Source organism: Dama dama, chromosome 25, assembly GCF_033118175.1.
Source record: "Dama dama isolate Ldn47 chromosome 25, ASM3311817v1, whole genome shotgun sequence".
Lineage (NCBI taxonomy): Eukaryota > Metazoa > Chordata > Mammalia > Artiodactyla > Cervidae > Dama > Dama dama.
This window is the reverse complement of record NC_083705.1, coordinates 12,645,740-12,668,844: the sequence shown is the minus strand read 5'-3', so window position 1 is coordinate 12,668,844 and position 23,105 is coordinate 12,645,740. Positions and strand designations below refer to the sequence as shown.

Here is a 23,105-nt window from a genome sequence, read left to right as displayed (position 1 = left end):
TCTCCCAGAGCAGGAGCGTGGGACAAGGGGATAAAAGATGGTGGAGCATTTGGCTGCATGGGGTGGGTGGGATGTAGAGGTTGCCATGACAGCCAAGGCCAGGGAGGCAAGGAGAGGCCAGACTGGGGGGCCTTGAATGCCCAGCTGGGGGCTTTGACTTCATCAGGAGGCATCAAGCAGTGTGCCAGTCTCTGGCCCTGGGCAGCAATGGTCCATCATTCCTACCATCTGGGGCTGGAAGGGAGATTCATTATAGAAGCTCAGCTTCTTCCCATGGGCCTGGCAGAGCAGGCTGGATGACATCTTTCCCCTTCCCCCAGGTACCAGGGCAAAGAGGGCTGGGCCCCAGCCTCTTACCTGAGGAAGAGCAGCGGGGAACCCTTACCCCCGAAGCTGGGCCCTGGCTCACCTGCCCACGTGGGCGTCCTGGAGCTCGATGGCGTCTCCCGGCAGCAGAACTCAGGGGGCCGGGAGAAGGAGCTACTCAACAACCAGAGGGATGGCCGGTTTGAGGGCCGCCCCGCGCCCGACGGTGACATCAAGCAGAGTAAGTGGCACCCACCTGGCTCCCAGAGGCATGCCAGACCTGCTCACGTGCTGTCCCTCACCCTCACGGCAGCCCCGCAGCCCTCCATCCTGTAGATGAGAAAATGGGCTCATGGCCCCAGGTCACTTGTTCCCAGATCATTCCACCAACAAGTTGCAGAACCTGAGTGGAGAGATGTGGCTCTCCTACTCAAACTGTGATTTTTCCACTGTCTCATGATAATCACCAGACCTATTTCTCAAGCCCCTACCGTGTGCCAGGAATGTTACAATCAGTCTCACTGATCCTTTGTAACAATCTTTGTAGGACTCACTGCTTTTGTTTTACAGATTAGGAAGCAGAAGGATGAAGTGGTTTGTCCAAGACTGCCCAAACAGTGCACCGTGGGGCTTGAACCCACATCCTTCTGACTCAAGGGCCAGTGTTCTCTCTGCAGGGCCTCATTTCTGAGCCTGGGGAAGAAAAAATGGACCCTGTGTTGGATTTACTCCAAAGATAGTTCTTTACTTATCTTGCTTTTCAGACCTTTGTTGTATATATTTTACAATTGAATGTTCCCAGCACACCTGAGAGTAGATTGTCTGGCCACATCCCGTTGGCTAGACCTAGTCAGAGGATGAGATGGTTGGATGGCATCACTGACTGAATGGACATGAGTTTGAGCAAGCTACAGGAGTTGGTGATGGACAGGGAAGCCTGGCGTGCTACAGTCCATGGGGGTCACAAAGAGTCAGACACCACTGAGCAACTGAACTGAACTGAGTCCCATGGCATTACCTAGCTGCAACGGAGTCTGGGAAATGTAGTCTTTATGTAGGCAGTCAAGTGTCTGGCTAAAATTCTGTTGCTATTTATTCTAATAGGAGACAGAGGAAATGGGTATTTAAGAGTTTAGCAGTCTTCCCCACCCCAACTGCCAAACCACCCCTCTGTGTAGACTCATACTAAATGAGCTCTGTCAGCCTGTGGGGTGCCTTCCTCAATAGTCTGCCTTTGGCCAGGAGCATTGGCCCACTGCAAGAGTCATCCTCTTCCTGACCCAGAGCAGGAGCAGCCCAATTCCAGAGTAAAAACCCCTGAAATCATCAGTCCAAGTTTGTTTGGCTCTGTTTATGCATTATTTAATTTGGGTTTGCTCCAGAGCCAACAAAGACAGGGGCAATAACATTAATGCGTACCTGCCACATGCCGAGAGCCGAGCCTGTACCGTTGACTTTCATCTCCACCGCTACCTCCAGGAGGCAGGTGTTATCCCCACTCCTCAGAAGAGGGCCACATGGCTCAAAGTCACATAAGTTGTTGCCTTTCCTGGAAGGCTTTCCGTCGCTCCAGGACTCAGAAGCATCCCCTGGCTGATAGAGTCCTGGACCCAGTCTGCGTGGCCCCGCCCCCGTCAGGCTCCTCCCCCAGGAAGGGTCATGGCCGCTCCCTGATGCCTGTGCAAATCGTGATACCTCATCTCCTGCAGGGGAGATTAGATCTGTCTTGGTGTCCACCTCGGGGATTATGTTCATCGTGTGTGAAACAAGATCTCATCTCTTTATAGGATCACCCAAGATGAGGCAGAGGCCCCCTCCTCGCCGGGATATGACCATAGTAAGTGGACCCTTGCAACTGGGGAGCCAGCCCCTGGCCTAAGACTGGCCCCCCACACTCACCTCACCCTTCCCAAGGATGCGTTCTTCTACACGGCAGCCTTGTGACGCCAATCCCATTGACAGGCGGAAGAACGCAGGTCCGGGAGGTCACACAGTCTGCTTATGGCTTTGTGACAGTTAGGCCTGGCCGTGTGCTCTCTGCCTCCTGAGCCCACTCTGCTTTGTCTTAAATGAGTCTTCTCCAGTAAGGTGACTTGAGACTGAAATTGAATGAGGCACACATTTCTCTTACGGTGCCATTCTGGCATTTTGCTCTCATATTCCATTTTTAATTCTTAGGTACCTTTCTAAGCAATACTGTGAAAAATGGGCCTCTCGTTTTTAGTGTCTGCCATCTACTGAGCACCTATTGGGTGCTAGGCAGAGTGCTCCTATTTCACTATGTGAAATCATCGAATGTTCATGCTGACCCCACCAGGTAGATCCTGTTATTATCCCCATTTTACAGGAGATGAAACTGAGGCTCTCAGGAGGGGAAGGGCTCTGCCCAAAGTCATGCCAGTGTGTCTTGACTTGGAAACTTGTGTTCATTTCACAACCCTCATTATCTCTTAAGTTCAGAGAATATTGTCTTGCACCCGATTTTCATGACTGTAGGCAAATGTCCCGTGTTTTTTCTTATCACCCTAAAGCGGAAGGGCCAGCGACGCATCTAGAAGATGGTGATCTGAGCGAGCGATCCCCTTTGTTTTGTCCCTTAGAATCCAAATGGGTCCACCAGCGTCCCTTGAAGGGTGATTGTGGGCCCCAGCCCCTTAGTCCCTCATTCAGCGCTGGGGAATGGAGTTATATTGGATTTAACACTGTGTTTAATTGAACCAGCCTCGAGGTCTCAACCTGCCCAAGCCTCCCATCCCACCCCAAGTGGAAGAGGAGTATTACACCATTGCCGAATTCCAGACGACCATCCCTGATGGCATCAGCTTCCAGGCAGGCCTGAAGGTTGAGGTGAGTGGACCTGGTGTCCTTCTGCCTACTTGTAGTTCTTTTTCTTTCTTATTTTTTTTGGAGTATAGTTGACTTGCAATGTTGTATTAATTTCTGTGGTACCAAAAAGTGATTTGGGTATATTCAGTTGGCCAAAAAGTTTGTTCAGGTTTTTGACATCTTACAGAAAAACCTGAGCAAACTTTTTGACCAACCCAATACTTATATATATTTTCTTTTTCATATTCTTTACCATATGGTTTATCACAGGATATTGAATATAGTTCCCTGTGCTGTCCAGGAGAACCCTCTTGTTTATCCATACTATATGTAATACTTTGTATCTGCTGACCCCAAATTCCCAATTCATCCTTCCTTCTCCTCCCTCTTCCCCTTAGCAACCGCAACTCAGTTCTCTATGTCTGTGAGTCTATTTCTGTCTCATAGATAAGTTTATTTATGTCATATTTTATTTTTATTTTTTTTTATTATTATTTTTTTTTAATACTTATTTATTTGGCTGTGCTGGGTCTTAGTTGTGGCATGTGGAATCCAGTTCCCTGACCAGGTATCAAACCCGGGTCCCCTGTATTAGGCGCACGGAGTCTTACCCACTGGACCAGCAGGGAAGTCCCTATTTATGTCATGTTAGATTCCACACATAAGTGACATCATACCATATTTGTTTCTCTCTTTCTGACTTACTTCACTTAGTACAATAATTCTATGCCATCCATATCACTGCAGTTGGCATTCACTTTTTGTGAGTGAGTAGTGCTCCATCATATCTCTATATATGTACACACACACTGTGTCTTTATCACTTATCATTCATCTGTCAGTGGAATTTAGGTTGTTTCTGTGCTTTGGCTGTGAATAGTGCTGCAGTGAACATTGAGTGCTTATCTTTTTGAGTTAGAGTTCTGTCTGGATATATATCCAGAAGTGGGGTTGCTAAATCATATGGCAAGTCTGTTTTTGGCTTTGTGAGGAACTTCCTTACTGTTCTGTCAATGGCTGCACCCGTCTATATTCCCACCAACAGTGTGGGAGGGTTCCCTTTTCTCCACAGCCTCTCCAGCATTTGTTATTGTAGATTTGTAGATTTTTTTAATGATGGCTGTTCTGACCCATGTGACGTGATATTTCATTGTAGTTTTGGTTTGCATTTCTCTAGTAATTAGTGATATTGAGCATCTTTGCATGTGCCTGTTGGCCATCTCTGTGTCTTCTTTGGAGAAATGTCTCTTTAGGTCTTCTGCCCTTTTTTCAATTGGCCTGTTTGCTTTTTGTTGTTGAGTCGAATGAGCTGTTTATTTATTTTGGAAATTGAGCCTTGTCAGTTGCATCATATGTAAATATTCTTTCCCAGTCCGTGGGCTGTCCTTTCCTTTAGTTCATGGTTTCCTTTGCTGTACACAGCTTACACTACTTGTTATTCTTGGTCTAGGCACCAGCTCCTACTTCTGTGTGTTTTTAATTTTGGTAACAGCTTTATTGAGATATAATTCACATACCATACAAGTCAGTGGTTTAAGGTATAAAATTCAGTGTTTTTTTAGTATAGTTAGAGAGTTGTGCAACCATCACGATAATCAATGTGAGAGCCGTTCATCACCCACGTAAGAAGCCCTGTGCACGCTAGCAGTCCCTCTCCACTTCTCCTCACTCCCTCTCTGTGCCCCTGCCCCAGCCCTAGGCAACCACTTCTCTGTTTTCTGTGTGCATAGGTTTATTGATTTTGGGCTTTTCATATGTGTGGAATCATATACTATGTGGCCTTTGTGACTGGCTTGTATTATGTTTTTATCACCTCCTCCCCTGCTCGCCTCTTCTCTCTCCTTTTATTTTCTCTCCTGTCCCATCTCTCTTCTCTTTCTCTCGGGGTTGGAGCTTGAAGGGAAGTCCATAAGTAACGGAGAAGCAGTTGGGTGCCAGCCACAGCACTCAGCACCTCACAGGCTGTGTCTCCCTTAATCATATTGTCATTTACTCTTAAGAGGCAGGAATGGTTCAATCCCTGTTTTTCAGACGAAGCTGGGGCTCAGAAAAAAGGTGCTATTCAAAGTCACACAGCCAAAAGGTGACAGAGTCAGGATTTGAACCCTTGTCTGTCTCCAGATTAGAACCAGATGTATTGACAGCCTGCTGTTTATATGCCCAGGATTTGAGGGTCTCAGGAGGATGGAGAGCATATCTGTTTTTACTTCTGTAGCCCTGCAGCTAGCACAGTGGCTGGCACATGTGGACTTGCAATAAATCTTGTTAAATCAATGAAAATCCATCTCCCCACTAGCCTCCCGCTAATACCCAGAAAACCAGGGAATGTTTTCCTCTTCATTCTCGCCTCTGACCCTGTCTGGTCCACAGTAGGTACTCAGAGAGCCGTTCCTTTATGAATGCACATTTGAGTGAATGAAGGGTACAGAGAGTGAGCAGATGGTCTTAAACCAGTGCATGAGTGTGGTATGTGTCCTCAGGGTCTTCTTTTTGGCGGTGCGGGGGCTTCCTTGTGGCACGTGGGCTTCTCTGGCTGCCGTGTGTGGGCTTCGTTGCCCCACAGCATATGAGATCTTAGTGCCCCGACCAGAGACAGAACCCATGTGCCCTGCTTTGGAAAGCTGATCTTTTTTCTTTCTAACTTCTTATTTTATACTGGGGTGTGGCTGATTCTGAAGCTGGAGCTCCAGTACTTTGGCCACCTGATGCAAAGTGCCGACTCATGGGAAAAGACCCTGATGCTGGGAAAGATTGAGGGCAGAAGGAGAAGAGGGAGACAGAGGATGAGATGGTTGGATGGCATCATTGACTCAGTGGACATGAGTCTGAGCAAACTCCGGGAGATGGTGATGGACAGGGAGGGCTGATGTGCTGCAGTCCATGGGGTCACAAGGAATAGAGTCAGACAGGACCACGCGACTGAACACCACCACTAGCTGATTAACAGACAATGCTGTAAGTTTCGGGTGAACAGTCAGGGACTCAGCAATACACATGCATGTATCCATTCTCCCCCAAACTTCCCTCCCATCCAGACTGTGGGAGGTGGATTCTTAACCACTAGACCACCAGGGAAGTCCCCTAAGGGTCTTCAGTCCCTTTTCTAGACCTCCAGAGCACCCACCATTTTTCTCCAGCTCCGACACCTCCTGCCTCCCTCTCTCTTCTTCTCACGTCCCGGGACAGTGGCCCAGTGAGCCCAGGAGGAGATGCTTCCCATAGGTACGTTGTGCACCTCTCCACCACTGATTCTGCCCAAGCTGCCCCAGAAACTTCTTACGCCCAGTGTTCTTCAGTCCATGCAGACATCAGGGGGGCTGTCTGAAGTGGTGTTTAAAGAACCTGAGTTGAAGCCTCTCAAACTTATTTTTATAAAATTCAAATCCCAATTCTCACAGAGAAACTGAGGGGACAGGAGAAATACCTCCAAGACTCTAAAAGGGTTTTTATCTGGTCCTATTATTTTTCTCCCAATCTGTTCTTACTAACTTCGAGTCCACAGAGCAAACGCTCAAGATATCCTGCTTGGGCTTCAAGATAAATTCTATGCCCAGTTCTCCCATTTTGCTGTTATTAACATGTACGTTATTCTGATGTGAAACATCTTTCCCGATCAAGGGCTGTTCCTCCTCCCACCACTGATCAGCCTTATTTTCACTGCTTTCCTCTGAACCCCTGCCCCACCTCTCTTGCTGTCTCTGCCTTTAGTTGTTGTTCAGTCACCAAGTCATGTCTGATTCTCTGTGACCCCATGGACTGCAGCACGCTAGGCTTCCCTGTCCCTCTCTGCCTTTAACCTAGTTCTTAGCCCACCACCTGCTTTCTCATGGAAGGCACTCAAGGCCATTCTTTGAATGAAACTTGGCATATCAAAATCCAACTTATTCGTCACATCCCTGCTTCATCTGGGAAGCCTCCCTGGGTTCACAATGGTGTCCCTTCTCTACCCTTTTGGTAGTTTCTGTGGGTCTGTGTGGGCTTCCCAAGTGGCTCAGTGGTAAAGAATCCGCCTGCCAACACAGGAGGCATGGGTTTGATCCCTGGTTTGGGAAGATCCCCTGGAGGAGGAAATGGCATCCCACTCCAGTATTCTTGCCTGAAAGATTCCGTGGACAGAGGAGCCTGGCAAGCTGCAGTCCATAGGGTTGCAAACACATACACATGCACGATAGGTCCATACATTTCAGTCCTTAATGAAGGGCAGGCCCTTATTTGTGTCCATAATGCTTTCTTGTTTTAATTCTGTTCTTGGCTGTGCTAGGTCTTTGTGATTGCACACGGGCTTTCTCTAGTTGCAGCGAGCAGGGGAGTCTTCCCAGACCGGGGATCAGACCTGTGTCTCCTTCATTGGCAAGAGGATCCTTATCCACTGGACCACCAGGGAAGCCCCATAATGCTTTCCTGACATGAGGAATGAATGTTATTCTCCCCCATTCTTCAGTGATTGACTTTTGAATTCCAGTCATCTTCCCTCAGCACATTGAGTAGATTATTCCATTCTCTTCTTGCATCGACCGTTGCTAGTGAGGTGCTGCTAGCCTTCCTTGTTCTCTTTTTCATTAGCTGTCATTACTCTGATTTTCTCAGGGGTTCCTCACTGTCTTTAAAATGCTGACATTTCTCTAAAGCATGTCTAGGTTCCTTTCTTTATTTTCATCCTGCTCAGCATATGGTAGATCTTTTCAATTGTAGGACTAGGAGATCTACCTATAAAATTTCCCACTTGTACATAATTAAATATTGACTATCTTCACTCTTTTTATTCTTCCCCTCTGGAATGGTTATGAAACAATATGAGAACTACATGTCTCTTCACTTTCGTTTCATATTTTTCATCTTCATCACTTGGTTCTGCATTCCTGGCATATTCTGCTTCATCTTTTAGTCCATTAATTGTTTTTTAAACAATTCAGTCTCTTTCTTATTTTATTTCAGCAATTATCATTTTTATTTCCAAGAGTTCTTACTGATTATTTTTCAGAGTTACCTGTTCATGTTTCACAATAGCCTATTCTTTCATGATTTCTATACTGTTCTTTATCTGTCTAAGAATATTAAATGTGTTATTGTTCATGATCTCTTTCCTCAATGTTAAATCCTTTGCAGTGGTGTTGGTATTTATTTCAGTTCTTTTCATGGTATTAGTACTTGGGCTCTACAAAAAGAGGCAACAGACAGTCAAAAGCCCAGCTGGGGAGTATCTCCAAGGGGCTGGTTGACTTCCAGTGGCTTCGGTGCCAGATTAGAGACTATGAGCAGTGTCATGTCCCTGACCCAAGCTTACCTTTCCACTGTTTCCACTTGTGAGCAATCACTTCGTTCTCTCCACCTGCTTTACAGAAATGGAATGACGGGCACAGCGGGGGTCAACCAGCATGGTTGCTTCTGCCCTGGTATCCCATTTAATCAATCCCCTGGACCTCACTAATCCCAGATTCTACCTCCTTGAAGCCTGGCAGGCCTTTTGCGGCAGAACCCCCTGTAGCATTCCTGGGCCACTGCCCCCACTTACAGCTTCCATCCATTCCTGGTCCACTCACTTCTTCTCTGCCTCCTTCTGAGCTTGGCTTTGTGTTCATTTATTCGTTTCCTGGCTTTATTGCACTAAAAGGAAACTGCTGTTCATTTCATCTCCCATCTTGAAACCAGAAGTCCGCTTTGCAAATTATAAAAGTGTTTTGTTTTTTTCCCCAAGAGTGCTGAAAACCATGATAAAACCTTTTCCTTTAAGACTACGAGTTTCCAGCATTTTCTGCAAACACATACCACTGTTTGAGCATGCCAGCTAACAGGACATTTGCTGATAAGTACCAGCACTCATTGGCTTAGAACGTTACAAAATCCACCCGGGAATCCCAGACATTGTGCTGAGCATGAGGGCTGACTGTGTGTCACAGGGAGTGAGTGGATCCCTGGGGTTTTCTGGGGTGCTGGGGAGTCTCCCTTCAAGGCCCCACCCCCACTTCAAGCAGACCCATTTCCCTTTCTTGTTTCTGGCTTTTATCCTGTCTGTTTTTGCTCAAGCTGAGCCAATAAATAGCTCACATACCCAGCATTCTTTTCCAGAAGCACAGATGTAACCCATCCTTGAAACTTCTCTGCTTTATTGTTCTATGATGTTGGCATGGGTTCTGCCAGTGGTGACTTAAAGGACTCGGGCGAGAAATAGTTGTCCCTAGAGTTTTTGGTTTAACCAGGTACTCTTCTCTTAACATGATAAACACTGTTACCCTTTGTTTTCTTCTCTTTCAGTTTTGCTTCCTGGTTCAGTTCAACACCATCGTAGTGTTCAGAATTCATTAATGGAAGCACAGTGTTCTAGCGGTAGAGCTATAGGAATACCTTAGTTCTTTGTGTGGTCTGTGTATCTTCAAGCATGTTTTACTAATGACGTTATGACGATACAGGCACTTATCTATGCCACGTCCCTTATATCCTTGATAACTAATCTTCACAGAAGTCCCATTTTATACATGTATTTGAGACAAAGAGAGGTTAGGTAAATGTCCAAGGTTACATAGCTAGGAAGTGGTGGAGCTGGGATTTGAGCTTAGATCTCTCCTGTCTTAAAGTCCATGCTCTTTTCTTTCATCTCCATTCTTGTGATTTTGCATTTGCTTTTACAAGCCAACCTTGGAGATATTGCAGGTTAAGTTCCAGACCACCACTATAAAGCCAAATTACAATAAAGCAAGTCACGTGAATGTTTTGGTTTCCCAGTGCATATAAAAATTATGTTGGAATTCCCTGGTGCTCCAGTGATTAGGGCTCTACGCTTCCACTTTAGGGATGGTGGGTTCAGTCCCTAGTCAGGGACGTGTTAAAGATATGCTTGCCACGTGCCTGCTGCGTTCCCAGTGCTCTCCCATGAAGTTTAATTACTAGTAGATAACACTTTCCCTTCTTTACCAAAATTTACCAAACATTTTGGAGCCAAACACAGTGGAGCCAAAAAAAAATGTTACATTGACACTACACTGTAGTCCATTAAGCTCTATGTCTAAAAAAAATGTGCAGACTTTAGTTTAAAAAATACTTAATTGCTAAAAAAATGTTAACAGTCATCTGAAGCTTCAGTGAGTCATAATCTTTTTGCAACAATGACATCAAAGATCACTGATCACAGATCACCATTACTTATATGATAACAATGAAAAAGTTTGAAATATGGTGTTATTCAGTCACTAAGTCCTGTCCGACTCTTTGCAGCCCTGTGGACTGCAGCCCCCCAGGCTCCCCTGTCCTTCACTATCTCCCTGAGTTTGCTCAGATATATGTCCATTGAGTCAATGATGCTATCTAACATCTAACATCTAACCTCTGCTGTCCCCTTCTCCTTTTGCCTTCAGTCTTTCCCAGCATCAGGGTCTTTTCATGAATCAGCTGTTGGCATCAGGTGGCCATAGCCTTGGAGCTTCACTTTCAGCATCAGTCCTTCCAATGAATATTCAGGGTGATTTCCTTTCGGATTGACTGGTTTGACCTTCCTGCAGTCCCAGCAATTCTCAAGATCCTCTCCAGCACCACAATTTTGAAAGCACCAATTCTTTAGCCCTCAGTCTTCTTTATGGTCCAACTCTCACATCCGTACATGAATACTGGAAAAACCATAGCTTTGACTATATGGACCTTTGTTAACAACGTGATGTCTCTGCTTTTTAATATGCTGTCTAGGTTTGTCATAGCTTTCCTTCCAAAGAACATGCGTCTTTTAATTTCATGGCTGCAGTCACTGTCCACAGTGATTTTGGAGCCCAAGAAAATAAAATCTGTCACTGCTTCCATTTGTTCCCTGTTTGCCATGAAATGATGATACTGGATGCCATCATCTTAGCTTTTTGAATGTTGAATTTTAATCAGCTTTTTCACTCTCCTCTTTCACCCTTATCAAGAGACTCTTTAGTTTCTCTTCACTTTCTGCCATTAGAGTGGTATCATCTACATACCTGAGGTTGATATTGCTCCCAGCAATCTTGATTCCAGCTTGTGCTTCATCTAGCTCAGCATTTTGCATAATGTACTCTGCATGTAAATTAAATAAGCAGGGTGACAGTATACAACCTTGTCATACTCCTTTCCCAATTTTGAACCAGTCAGTTGTCTCATATTCAGTTTTAACTGTTGCTTCTTGACCTGTATACAGTTTTCTCAGGAAACAGGTAAGGTGGTCTGGTGTTCCCATCTCTTTAAGAATTTTCCACAGTTAGTTGTGATCCACAGAGTCAAAAGCTTCCCTGATGGCCGGGTAAATAATCTGCCTGTAATGCAGGAGACACAGGAGCCACGGGATCGAACCCTGGGTGTGGAAGATCCCTTGGAGGAGGAAATGGCAACCCAGTTCAGTATCCTTGCCTGAAAAACCCCATGGACAGAGATGCCTGGTGGACTACAGTCCACAGGGCGGCAAAGAGTCAGACAGGACTGAGCGACTAAGCACCGGCACAAACACACGTGCACAGTCGGGGGCTTCAGCAGGATCACTGAAAAGGAAGTCAGCGTTTTTCTGGAATTCCCTAGTTTTCCCTATGAGCCAAGGAATGTTGGCAAATTGGTCTTTGGTTCCTTTGCCTTTTGTAAACCCAGCTTGTACATCTGGAAATTCTCAGCTCACATACGGATGAAGCCTAGCTTGAAGGATTTTGAGCATAACCTTGCTAGCATCTGAGATAAGGACAACTGCACAGTAGTTTGAACATTCTTTGGCATTGCCCTTCTTTGGGATTGGAATGAAAACTGACTTTTTCCAGTCCTATGGTGAGAATGACCAAAATGTGCCAGGAAGATATGAAAGGAGCAACTGCTGTTGAAAAAATGGCACCAATAGACTTGCTCAATGCAGGGTTGCCACAGACCTTCAATTTGTTTAAAAAAAAAAAATGCAGTGTCTGTAGAGCACAATCGAGTGAGGCACAGGAAAACAGGTGTGTCTGTGTTCGCAGCAGCTCTTCGCTTCTCTCTAGTAAATGAAGCTACCATCCGTGACGGGTAAGAACACAGGTACATGGGGGCTTCACGGGGGTCCAGGGGGCCTGCGTTCCACCCCTGGTCAGGGAACTCGATCCCACAGGCTGCAACTAAGATCACATGCTGCATCCAATGTTTACAGCTTCTGCCACGGTACCTGGTAGAGTATAAGCTTAACAAATCCTCACTGATGTATTAATTTGATTACTGTTCTGTTTTCATTTGCTCATGTACATACTTAGAGCTGTTAAATTTACGGATGTGCCAGCAATGACTTGTATGCCAAGAATCACCTGTAATCATCACCAGAGCTAGCATGTGTTGATAAGGTGCTGGCGACTTCCATTTCTCATTACCCTTTCCCGGAGAGACTCCAGTGGGACGTGTTGAATATATGCCTGCCACGTGCCTGCTGCGTTCGCAGTGCTCTCCCCTGAAGTTTAATTCCTAGTAGGTAGCGTTTTCCCTTCTGTAGCAAGTGCTATTGCACACACTCCCTTCTGTGGCCATCATGGAAACCCTGCGAGTGGGCGTGCTGCTTCTTCGCCTCCTCTCTGTTTCGTGGCGTGGCGTCTCAGGCCCGGGGCTGGCCGGGGCTGTTCAGGCGGCCAGAACTGAGCCCAGCCTCTGCTCCTGCGCTGGGTCTGTGGCTGCCCTTCCTGTCTGGTCTGGGCAGCAGAGTGCAGCAGCAGAACTGCACCCACAGCCCTCAGCCTCGGCGGTTTCTCACCTCAGGCACCATTTCCCTCCCTCCGCCCCGAGCAGGGTCCACTTTCCAGGGCACGGCTGGGTTGTGGTAAGGACTCAGGCTCGGGAGCCTGCTCCCCAGCCTTTGACTCCCACCTGCACCCCTGACATTCTGTGTGAGCCTCTGCGAGTTCTTCAGCTCTCATGGGGCTCAGCTCTGCATCTGTACAATGGCGTGAAAATCCCTGTCTTCTCGGGCGGTTGTAATCAGTCAGCTCTCCCGTGCACAGAGCCTGCTGACGTATTGCTGTGTATTAGTTTGCTCTGGCTCCCCTCACAAAAGACCACAGACTGGTTGGTTTAAACAGCAGAGGTGTATTTTCTCATATTCTTAAGGCTGGATGTTCCAGGTCAAGGTGTCAGGTTTAGCCTCTCTGCTTGGTTCACAGCCGGTCACCTCCCTGGGTTCACACGTGGTCTTCCCTCATGCTGGATGTTCTGTGTCCTAATCTCCTCTTATAAGGAATAACAATTCATGACCCCACCCCAACGACCCCATTTTAACCTAATTACCTCCTTAAAAGTTCTGTTTTCAAATATAGTCACAGTCTAAGGTAGGGAGGTTAGGGCTTAGCGCATGAATTTGAGGGGCCTCAGTGCAGCCCATAATATGGAGCATGTACACCTTTCACCCGTGTGAATTCAGCCACATGGTACTAAGCCAAAAGGAGACAGGAAACATAAGATCTTAAATAATATGAGTGATTATACCCACCATTCCAGTCAATGAGTGTGTGTCCCAGAGGGAAAGAGAGATGAGAGGGGAGTCTGTTTCACTTCCATCAGCATCGGTTCCCCTGTATCCAAACATGAGCAGGTGTGACTCCCACAGTTAAGGATGCACATTTTTCATACACCTTGCCTGTGAACACCAGCCAGCTTCTTTGTCTGGTGCTCAACCAAAGGAGCAATGACCAAGGCTAGTTTGGACTGTCCTGGGGGTTTGTCTTCAACCACTTCAGAATTTTAGCAGACACTGCTGGTGGCCTGCCCTGCATCCCAGCCCCCTGACTGCTTCCCACCTCCTATGCTCGCCTGCGGGCACCACCCAGAAAGGAGGAAGGTTAATGTCCAGGTGGTGGGGGGACCAGGAGTCAGGAGGTCAGTGTCCCCACCCCCAGTGTCTGATTCTGCACTGTCTCTCATAGGGTCCTGTTGGATTAAGCCCCACTGGCCTAGAGCCTTAACCTGTTCCTAAGTGGCTCTCCCTTCCCTCACTTGGGCTTCCTGGAATCATCTCTCGAATTGACTACCTACACCAGAGTTCATGTCTCAAGGACTGCTTTTGGGGGAATCCAAAAGTAGACAAGCACCTACCCCTGTGTAAGATGTTTCTTATACACAGCAGTCTCCATGGATGGTCCCCCCTCCCCCCCCACCATAGATAGGGTCTGGGAACCTGCAGAATGTAAACAGTCTCTGATTCTAGAACCTCAGTTGCATGTGGTTCTCCCGGCCCATCCTGGCCCCTGGCCCTGCCTCCGTTCTTACTCTGCTTTCCTCTGCCCTACCTTTCAGGTGATTGAGAAGAACTTAAGCGGCTGGTGGTACATTCAGATCGAAGATAAGGAGGGCTGGGCCCCAGCAACCTTCATTGACAAGTATAAGAAGACTAGCAATGCCTCGAGACCCAACTTTCTGGCTCCCTTGCCCAACGAGGTGGCACAGCTCCGGCTGGGGGATGCGGCAGCAATGGAGAACAGCTCGGGCAGTGAAGCCAGCGGCCCCTCCCGGCCCCTGCCCGACGCCCCGCATGGCACAGGGGACTCGGGGATGCCGTGGGCCAAAGACTGGAAGGGTGGTAAGGAGGTGCTGAGGAAGGCGTCTTCAGACACGTCTTCGTGTGCAGGCTATGAGGAGATCTCAGACCCTGACCTAGAGGAGAAACCCAGCCTCCCTCCCCGAAAAGAATCCATCATCAAGTCAGAAGGGGAACTACAGGAGCGGCAGAGGATGGAGCAGTTCAGGGGTTCTTCACCCAAGCCACCTGGCATGATCTTGCCAATGATCCCAGCCAAACACGCCCCGCCGGCCCGGGACAGCAGGAAACCAGAGCCCAAACCTGACAAAAGCAAGTTGTTCCAGCTGAAAAATGAGATGGGGCTGGAGTGTGGCCACAAAGTGTTGGCCAAGGAAGTGAAGAAGCCCAACCTGCGACCTATCTCCAGATCCAAAGCTGACCCGCCAGAGGAGAAGCCAGAAGCCGTTCCCCAGAACCTTTTCTTGAAGTCTAAACCTCAGGTTAGACCAAAACCAGCTCCTTCCCCCAGGACAGAGCCACCTCAGGGCGAAGACCAAGTGGACATCTGTAACCTCCGGAGCAAGCTCAGGCCTGCCAAGTCCCAGGAGAAGGCCTCCGTAGACGGAGAGAGCAGCCATCAGGCGGGAGGAGGCCAGGATGGGGCCTTCAGTCGTGGCTTCCCTCCAGGGGAGGGGCCTGGCCGTCCCCAGGACAGGACGAGCAAGCAGGAGGGGCCCAGCCCAAAGGAGGCGCCCTGCAGAGCCCCTCCGAGGCCAGCCAAGACCACGGATCCTGTGCCCAAAAGCGCACCAGTCCCTCTCCAAGAGGCTTCCCTCCAGAGACCTGTGGTTCCGCCTCGGAGACCGCCACCCCCCAAGAAAACCTCCTCATCACCTAGGCCCCTTCCAGAGGTCAGAGGGCCCCTTCCAGACGTCAGAGGGCCCCTTCCAGACGTCAGAGGGCCCCTTCCAGACGTCAGAGGGCCGCAGCGGGAGAGCAATGAAGGCAAGGCAGCTTCTGCCCCAGGCCGGGCCCTGCTTGTCCCACCGAAAGCCAAACCTTTTCTCTCCAACTCCTCAGGGGGCCAGGATGACATGCGAGGCAAAGGTGGGCCAGGGCCGCGGATGATGGGCAAGTCCGGAGAAAACAAGGAGAAAGTGGCTGCAGGCCCCTTCCCCAACACCGACGGCCCAAAGGACTTGTACGTGGCCGTGGCCAACTTTGAAGGCGACCAAGATACCAGCGGCTTCCAGGAGGGGACAGTGTTCGAGGTCCGGGAAAAGAACAGCAGCGGCTGGTGGTTCTGCCAGGTCCAGAGCGGGGCCCCATCCTGGGAAGGGTGGATTCCTTCCAACTATCTCAGAAAGAAGCCCTAGCCGCCTCCTCTCATGCCTGGAGGTCTTGCGCGTCCCTGCTGGCTTTACCCACATATTTAATATGCCTCTTAATTTATCATCCTCCACGCAGCGTCAAAGGAAGGAAGACTGGAATACTGTGGTTTCTTTCCTGGGTGGAGAGTGATCCCTCCCATCACAGCATCCCCTGGAGGCTCCGAGGCCACACCCCTTTCTCTCAACATCCCTGCCTTAAGGCCAGTGGCATTGCCGCCCAGCAGCTCCCTGCCCACCCAGCAGTGGGACCCTGACTCTCTGAGGCTTCTGGGACCAGAACCCATCATCTGGAGAAACTGCAGAAAGGGTTTCTCGTTGCTTGGATCAGAGTCCTGAGAACGTCCCCAGCTTCCTACCCAGTTCATTCATGTCCAGCGACTTGATTCACTCGCCTCCCAAATGCCTGGTCCCAGAAAGAACTTTCTCGTGTAGAAGTCGGCTCCACTGCTGGCCCCAGGGAGGTGTCCTCTTCTCCAAGGCCTCAGGTCCCCGGGCCTCTCAGGTTCAAGCAGCTGCAGCTACCCCAGGCATGGGGCCTGGAGGCCCGCCCAGCCGTCCTCCCTTCTGTTCTGGGACCCTGATCAGTTCTAGAGGAGTGCTGCCAGCTCCAAGCATGCTTCACTTTCCTGCTGCAGACTCTGGTCCAACCCAAGGCATTTAAACAAGAGTCCCCAGTCTGCTTTTGGGGGGGCCTTTCACTTCTGCCTCCCTAGTACAAGAATCTCAAAGTTTGTTTGAGAAAGGGGACCCTTCACAGGCCACGCGCCTTGGGAACTCCTCTTTGCTGAGTAGCTAATTGGTGCCAAACGCTGTCCGTGGCGCTTTCCCTTCATGTAGAGCCCTCACAATAGCCCTCTCTGACCCAGTGTACCTGTTTTATAGATGAGGAAACTGGGGTTCAGTGTGCCCCAGGGCACGCTAGCTGGGAAGAGGAGGGAAGAGGGTGTGAGTCTAGGCTGGCCTGACTTCCATGCCTGTGCCCTGTGACAGACAACCAGGCGGTGGAGAGGGAGATGCCGGCGGGCTGCCCGGGTGTACATCAGGGGGCGACGTGGCTGCTCCCACTCCCACCACCCCTCCAACCCCTTGTGGCATCTGCGAAGGCTGCCCTGCACCCCCACACCACCCAGGGGCTGCCCAGCACCCTGGTGGTGCCACAGAGCCCTGCTCCCTGCTTTTGTGCTGGTGCCCCCCAGGGGATAGAGCATATGAAGCAAGGGGAGCCAAGGTGGTCTCACATGCCAGTCCCAAGGGGCCCCCGTGGCTCAAGGGCCAGCGGCTGGATCTCCAACAGACAGCAGAGTTAAGCAGTAGCCCCACAGGGGGCCCAGGGGCCAGGCAGAACCTCTGTCTCTCCTGCTACTTCCTGCTGCTCTCTGGTCCTTGAAGAGCAGTTTTCTTTCTTTTCTTTTCTTTCCATGCACTCTCCCTCTCTGTGGTCTCGTGGGAAAGAACCCAGGGCAGCCCTTGCACCCATTTGACTGATGTGGCTCACTGAGGCACACAGAGGCACAGCTCCAGTACGGAACAAGAATCAGGACCCAGGGTTTCTGGCTCCTAGCCCGCAGTCTGTGGCCCAGGTTGCCTGGGCTGGGGTGGGGCTGGAGAACCATGTGAGAGGGCAGCACCCGCCCTGTGCCCCCCACTCTGCAGGACAAGTAGTAGCCCTGTCCTGCCCCAGAGACTGACTCAGAGTCGTCATCTGCTGCGTGTTCTTGTGGCTTCAGGGGGGCTGCTCGCAGTGCCGAGGACTGATGTGCAAACAGTCCTCTTCCGCCCTCCCCCGACTCCCGCCCCCCCGGCACCCCCCTCACTGCCACGTGGGCTGTGGATGCTGCTGCAGGAGAAGGAGCCTCCCCTGGTCCACAGGAGCATCTTTACTCCTTCCTTCAGCAGGTCTGTACATCCCCCACCCCAGAGTCTGGGACAGGGCTCCAAGCTTCCCTTGCAGCACCCCCTTGGCCATTGGCCCTGTGCCCAGAACTGTAGGGGGTCAGTAGCAGCCAGGGGCAGGAGGCAGAACGGGAGAGGGCCGCCCACCTCCAAGGTCCCCTCATTTGGGAGGAGGCCCCGTAGCATGTTTCCCTGAGTTTTTGACCCACGTTGGTTTAAACACCATTTGTGAAGCTGTTATATGGGATTTGACTACCTTTCAAAAGACAGAACTCTCAATTTTTTTTCTCCAATTCTTTCTCTGCCTTTATGAAAGTTTTCTACTATTTTGTGAGCGCCTACTATGTGCCAGGCGCTGAGTGTAGACCAGGCCATGGGTGGCTCCATCCTGGCTGTGAAGAGCTTGGGCTCCTGGGTGCAGATGCCACTGAAGGGGTTTGTCTTTGACCTCATCTCCTCCTCCCAGGGGTCAGCTAGGTGGGAAGGACAGCTTCTCCCTTTCCCAGGGCAGAAAGTTTTCCCTGCACTTGAAAGAATTTACCTTTTATTATTATTCTGACATGAACTGAAGGTACTAAAGCCACGCTTCTCTCTGTTCACCATTCTTTCTTGAGGATGCCTCTGCAGCCTGAGTCTTGTCTCTCTGCTCTTCCTGTCACGGTGATGGCCCTTTCCCAGGCAGCCGCCGGGGATGGTCCCGGTGGCCAGGAGCTGTCCCTCACAGTCCTCACCTGAGGACTTAGGTTTACACCTTCCGGGACTGTAGCCACCACTCTGTGAGCCTTTGATGGAACAAATGCAAACTTCCTGGACCTGGAGTCGCCACTGTGGCACCTGTCATAGGGATGGCGTGGGGTCATGGGAGTATCTGCCGTGCCGAGCACCGGGCGGGTTACCGGTGCCTCAACACTCCCTCCTTTAACTTCCTCCTCACTTCAACCCTGTGAGGTGCATAGGATCAGCCCCAATCTGCAATGAGAACATTGGGGTTCAGAGGATGAAGCGTCATCCAAACAGTGACCAAGCCGAGACTTGAATCCGGGAGTGTTTCTCCCCAGGGCCCATGACCTTTCCTCTGCCATCAGCAGTGAAACGACGGTGCTTTCAGGGAAGCAGTGACCCTCCTTCTTAATTTAGATTTTTCCTCCCCGGCCCCACAGTCACACATGTCAGTAGGTCACAGGCCAAATGCCAGTCCAAAAAAGGCAGGCATCCTTGGGATGGCTCTTTTATCTTATGTCCTAGGGCAAAACTACAGCTCGTGGTAGTGCCAGATCTTTGGGAAAAACAGAGTTTTAGGACCACTGCTTGATAAAATAAGCCTTTGCTCAAGTTTTTTACTCTGGATTTATTTGCCATTTGATGGATTTATGTCCTGGTCTCAGGGTGAGACTTGGGGAGAGCTGGGCTGCAGCTCAAAGCACTTTTAATGCCTTGCGCTACCAGAGCCTCGCTGGAGCCCTGCCAGGCTTCCAGTAGGTGTGTTAGGCGTCCTCCACAAAGCCTCTCCCTGTGATTGGTTTCTTAGGCCAAATTCTTGGCCTTAAAACATTTCTGGGCCCACTGGGGATTTCCTCATCAAGTAGAATGTAGGAAAACAAACTCGCCGCATTAAAGGACCAATGCCAAATCCCCCCCAAAGTTTGGAAGGCCCTGTGCTTAGGCTGAGATGGGACATTCTAGTATTTACCAGTTTGTTCTGAGTGGGATGGAGAAGAAATGGCTCCTGCCCTCAAATAGCTGCCAAGTCGGCACCATCAAGGGCAGGAGTGCGTGGCTCGGCTCAGCTCCCATTCTCTGTTTCCGAGTCTCAGGCTGCTCTCTGGGAGGTCTTGCCCTTCACTTTGGGCTGTGACATTGGACACAAAACAGCCTGAGTCATGTGTGGCAGTCTTGTCCCCTCCTCGATTGTCCAGGCCCATCCTTCAGGGCTTCTGCTGCAAACAGCCATATATACCATAGACCAAAGATGACCTGTCGTCAGACTGTGGGGCCTGAAAGAGGAGGAAACTGGCTGGCACTGAGGCCTGAGGGTGCAGAGAGCCCTCCCTTGGCCTGGAGGAAGTGCTCCTGCCTTGGCTAAGGTTCTCACATCCGATGCGCCTCAGCCCGTGAAGATCACGGAGCTGTGGAGTTGCAGGGTTAAATCCAGTGGGCTCCAGGGTGGTCCAACCCCAGATTGTACCATCCAGCCCTGTAGGGGCAATGTCTGCTTTCTGCTGCCACCTTGCCAAGTTCTCAAGCCACCCACTGTGTGTCAGCATCCTACCTTCTCTCCCGTTTTTATCTATCCTCCAAAGTCAGCCTTTTTGGCTCCAGTCAGGGACAAGGGACTCAACTTCTGTCTTTGAAGAGACCAAACCCAGTGCCACAGCCAGCATCCTTCGCTTTCTGGTCTTCTATAAACATACGGAAGGAGGTGCCCCCGCCAGGCTTATTACAGCAATAAGCAATTCTAACACAACTAAAGGTGTCCATATTTTATCCCAGAGTGTGCCTGTCTATGCCACTGTGCCCAAGAAATTGTTAATAGCCACACCCCATTCATTTTCAGGGGGTGATGACACAATGGTCACCTTGGCTACAGCCCACATTTCCTGCTTCAGGAAGCCACCGAGTAACTAGGCCGTTTCTGGCATGCCTTCAGGAGCAGTGGGCACTGACAACACTGCCCACCGCCTGGTGTCTGCTCCCAGGATGACGCTGGAGGTCTCTGGGTATCTCAGCACTCCTCATACCCGTGGCAACACAAAAATATACGTGAGCATATATAATGTGAGGGGGAGGGGTGAGGAACAATGAATTAGCTGTAGCATGTATAAACTATATACTTTACCATTAGACTTTTTCCTTTCTTTCTTTTTTTTTTTTTTTAATAAAAAAGAGTGCTTGACTGGTTTCAAGCTTCATTGTGAAGATGTGTCTATGGATTTTATTTGGCTGAAGAAAGGGTGAGTAGCTTTGTGCCCTCACATCTTGGCCTGGATTCGAAGATCAAAAAACAGGAGCCTGTGTGAGCTCAGTTTGAGCATTGCACAGAAATAGGGCTCTTGTGCACTTTGATTCTTTTAACTGCAGCATTCAGAAACCAAGAGAAAACTTCCCTGTATTTGCTGGGTGTCTCCTCCATCTTGGCCCGGTGTATAAAGATGGAAAACTTTATGTGTCCGGGGAGTTTGGACCTCTCTCTGGGATTGCCTGCTGATGGGCAGGGAGGTGGTGGGTGTAGTCAGGGTTGGGACTGCCCAAGCTCCTGGCTCCTGGGAGGCGGAGAGCACTGCCTGATGTTTTAAGGCTTTCCCAAGGGCTGAGCTAAGAAAAAGCCAACCACCAGTGTGGAGCCTCCTTGGTCCCAGGTGAATCTTTAAACAAAAGGACACGACCACCCACCTTCCTAAGAACAGAACAATGGAACCAAGCGGAGTCCCTGCACAGAAGAACTTAAAGGGGGAGCATTTATATACAATGTTCATCCCGCCTTGGAGGAAACAGTCTAAAGCAGTGATCTGGTGCATCTTAAGAATCATCTTCGTTCATATAGTAAACTCTGTTCCCATAAGAAAAGTCATTATGTGGTTTACCCCCTACTCTTTCCCCTCCCGCCTCCCCAACAAGAAGCATGTTCTCCCAAATCTCCCAAACCAGGAGCGCTTAGTCACAAGAGTACAACTGGTAATGGACGTGGCATGGCTTCCCGGGTCAGGCGCGCAGCGGCCCCAGAGCCTCATGGCTTGGGATGGGAACTGGTCAGGAGTTATGACTTTGTCTCTTGGGGGTCTCTTACCCATTCCACTCCTTCTGGTCTGCCTTGGCACTGGCACACTCACCAGTCTTTCTCTCCTGTTGCAGGAATGCCATGCCAAGCACGAGCCCGCTCACCCACACCTGCAAACACTCCAAGGGGTCATGGTGAACTTGGTCCAGAACTCATGTTGAGGGACCACTCTTCTCCCATCCCTTCTCTAGTTCATGTCCATCTGCTCCAGATGTGACACCTCATCATCTTGCAACCCCCATGGCTCCCAGTGACCGGTTCTCAAATTTTGGTGACCAGAAGATTTAGTCGGGGAGCTTGCCAAAGTATGCATGCCTGGGCTGCACCCCCTGAAGGTCAGAATCAGCAGGAATCTGCATCCTTTAAAAGTACATCGTGGGACATCCCTGGTAGTCCAGTGGTTAAGACTGCGTTCCCAAAGCAGGGGGCCTGGGGTTGATCCCTGGTCAGGGGACTAGATGCCACATGCAGCAACTAAGAGTTCACATGCCACAACTAAAGATCTAAGATCCCACGTGCTGCAACTAAGACCTGGTGTAGCCAAATTAAAAAAAAAAATTTTAAGTACATTGTGAGGAAGTGGTCTGTATGCTACACTGTGAAGAAATGTCCAAATTCAGCTGCTTGCCTGTCATTGTATGAGTGTTCAAAAATGGTGCTTCGTACTAGTGTGATCATGTCACCATTATTTTTCTGAGCAGTTGCTGTGTGTCAGACCTGGGGGCACATTGCCTACACTTTTATTTCATCCTCAGAATGCTCCATGAAGTAGATACCTGCATTTTATACCTGTGACGGTGCTAAGTTTCAGGAAGGTGAAGACACTGGCTGAAGGTCTCGCATAGCTAGTACATGGCATGTCTGACCCTAAAACTGACTTTTTTACCCCATAATATGCCTCCTCCCAAATGCTAACCTAGGCACATTTCTTATCCTGATGCAATTCTCTCCTGGATTCACAGTCATATTCAAGAACTACTTTCTGTTTCCAAAACCTAATGCTGCAATTAAGGGGGAAAGGCCTACTTTTTGTTGAGTACATGCTATTGTCTGGTTGTGAGTGTGTGTGCTCCGTCCATGCCGACTTTGCAGCCCCATGGACTGTAGCCCACCAGGCTCCTCTGTTCATGGCATTCGCCAAGCAGGAATCCTAGAGCAGGTTGCCGTTTCATGTTCCAGGGGACCTTCCTGACCTGAACCCAGCTCTTGTGTCTCCTGCATTGGTAGGTGGATTCTTTGCGACTAGCACCACCTTGGCTAGTTACCTTGTACATATTCTCTCTTCAGTCTTCACTGCAATTCTTCTAGGTAGGAATTATACCCATTTTATAGATGAGGAAATTAATAGTCTGAGAAGTTGTTCACAGATTGTCACAGCTAATATGAGGATGACCTTGGAGCTATAGCTCCTTAATAGAATAAAACCAACAAACCCCCAAATCTACAATTTTTCCAGTCAGCA

General features: G+C 49.5%; 1 protein-coding gene across 2 annotated transcripts in view; it reads left to right on the top strand.

Moving 5' to 3' along the window:
* The window catches only part of SH3PXD2B (SH3 and PX domains 2B), a 123,428-nt gene that overhangs the window by 96,340 nt on the left and 3,983 nt on the right, over nt 1-23,105 (top strand). Inside the window, exons 10-13 of one of the 2 annotated variants that reach the window (XM_061129477.1) lie at nt 321-547; nt 2,094-2,143; nt 3,028-3,153; nt 14,362-21,030. In XM_061129477.1, coding sequence (XP_060985460.1) covers nt 321-547; nt 2,094-2,143; nt 3,028-3,153; nt 14,362-15,960 — 2,002 coding nt within the window. In that variant the 3' untranslated portion in view covers nt 15,961-21,030. Of the gene's footprint in view, nt 1-320; nt 548-2,093; nt 2,144-3,027; nt 3,154-14,361; nt 21,031-23,105 lie in introns of those variants that run through there. The other variant, XM_061129478.1, reaches the window with a different exon arrangement.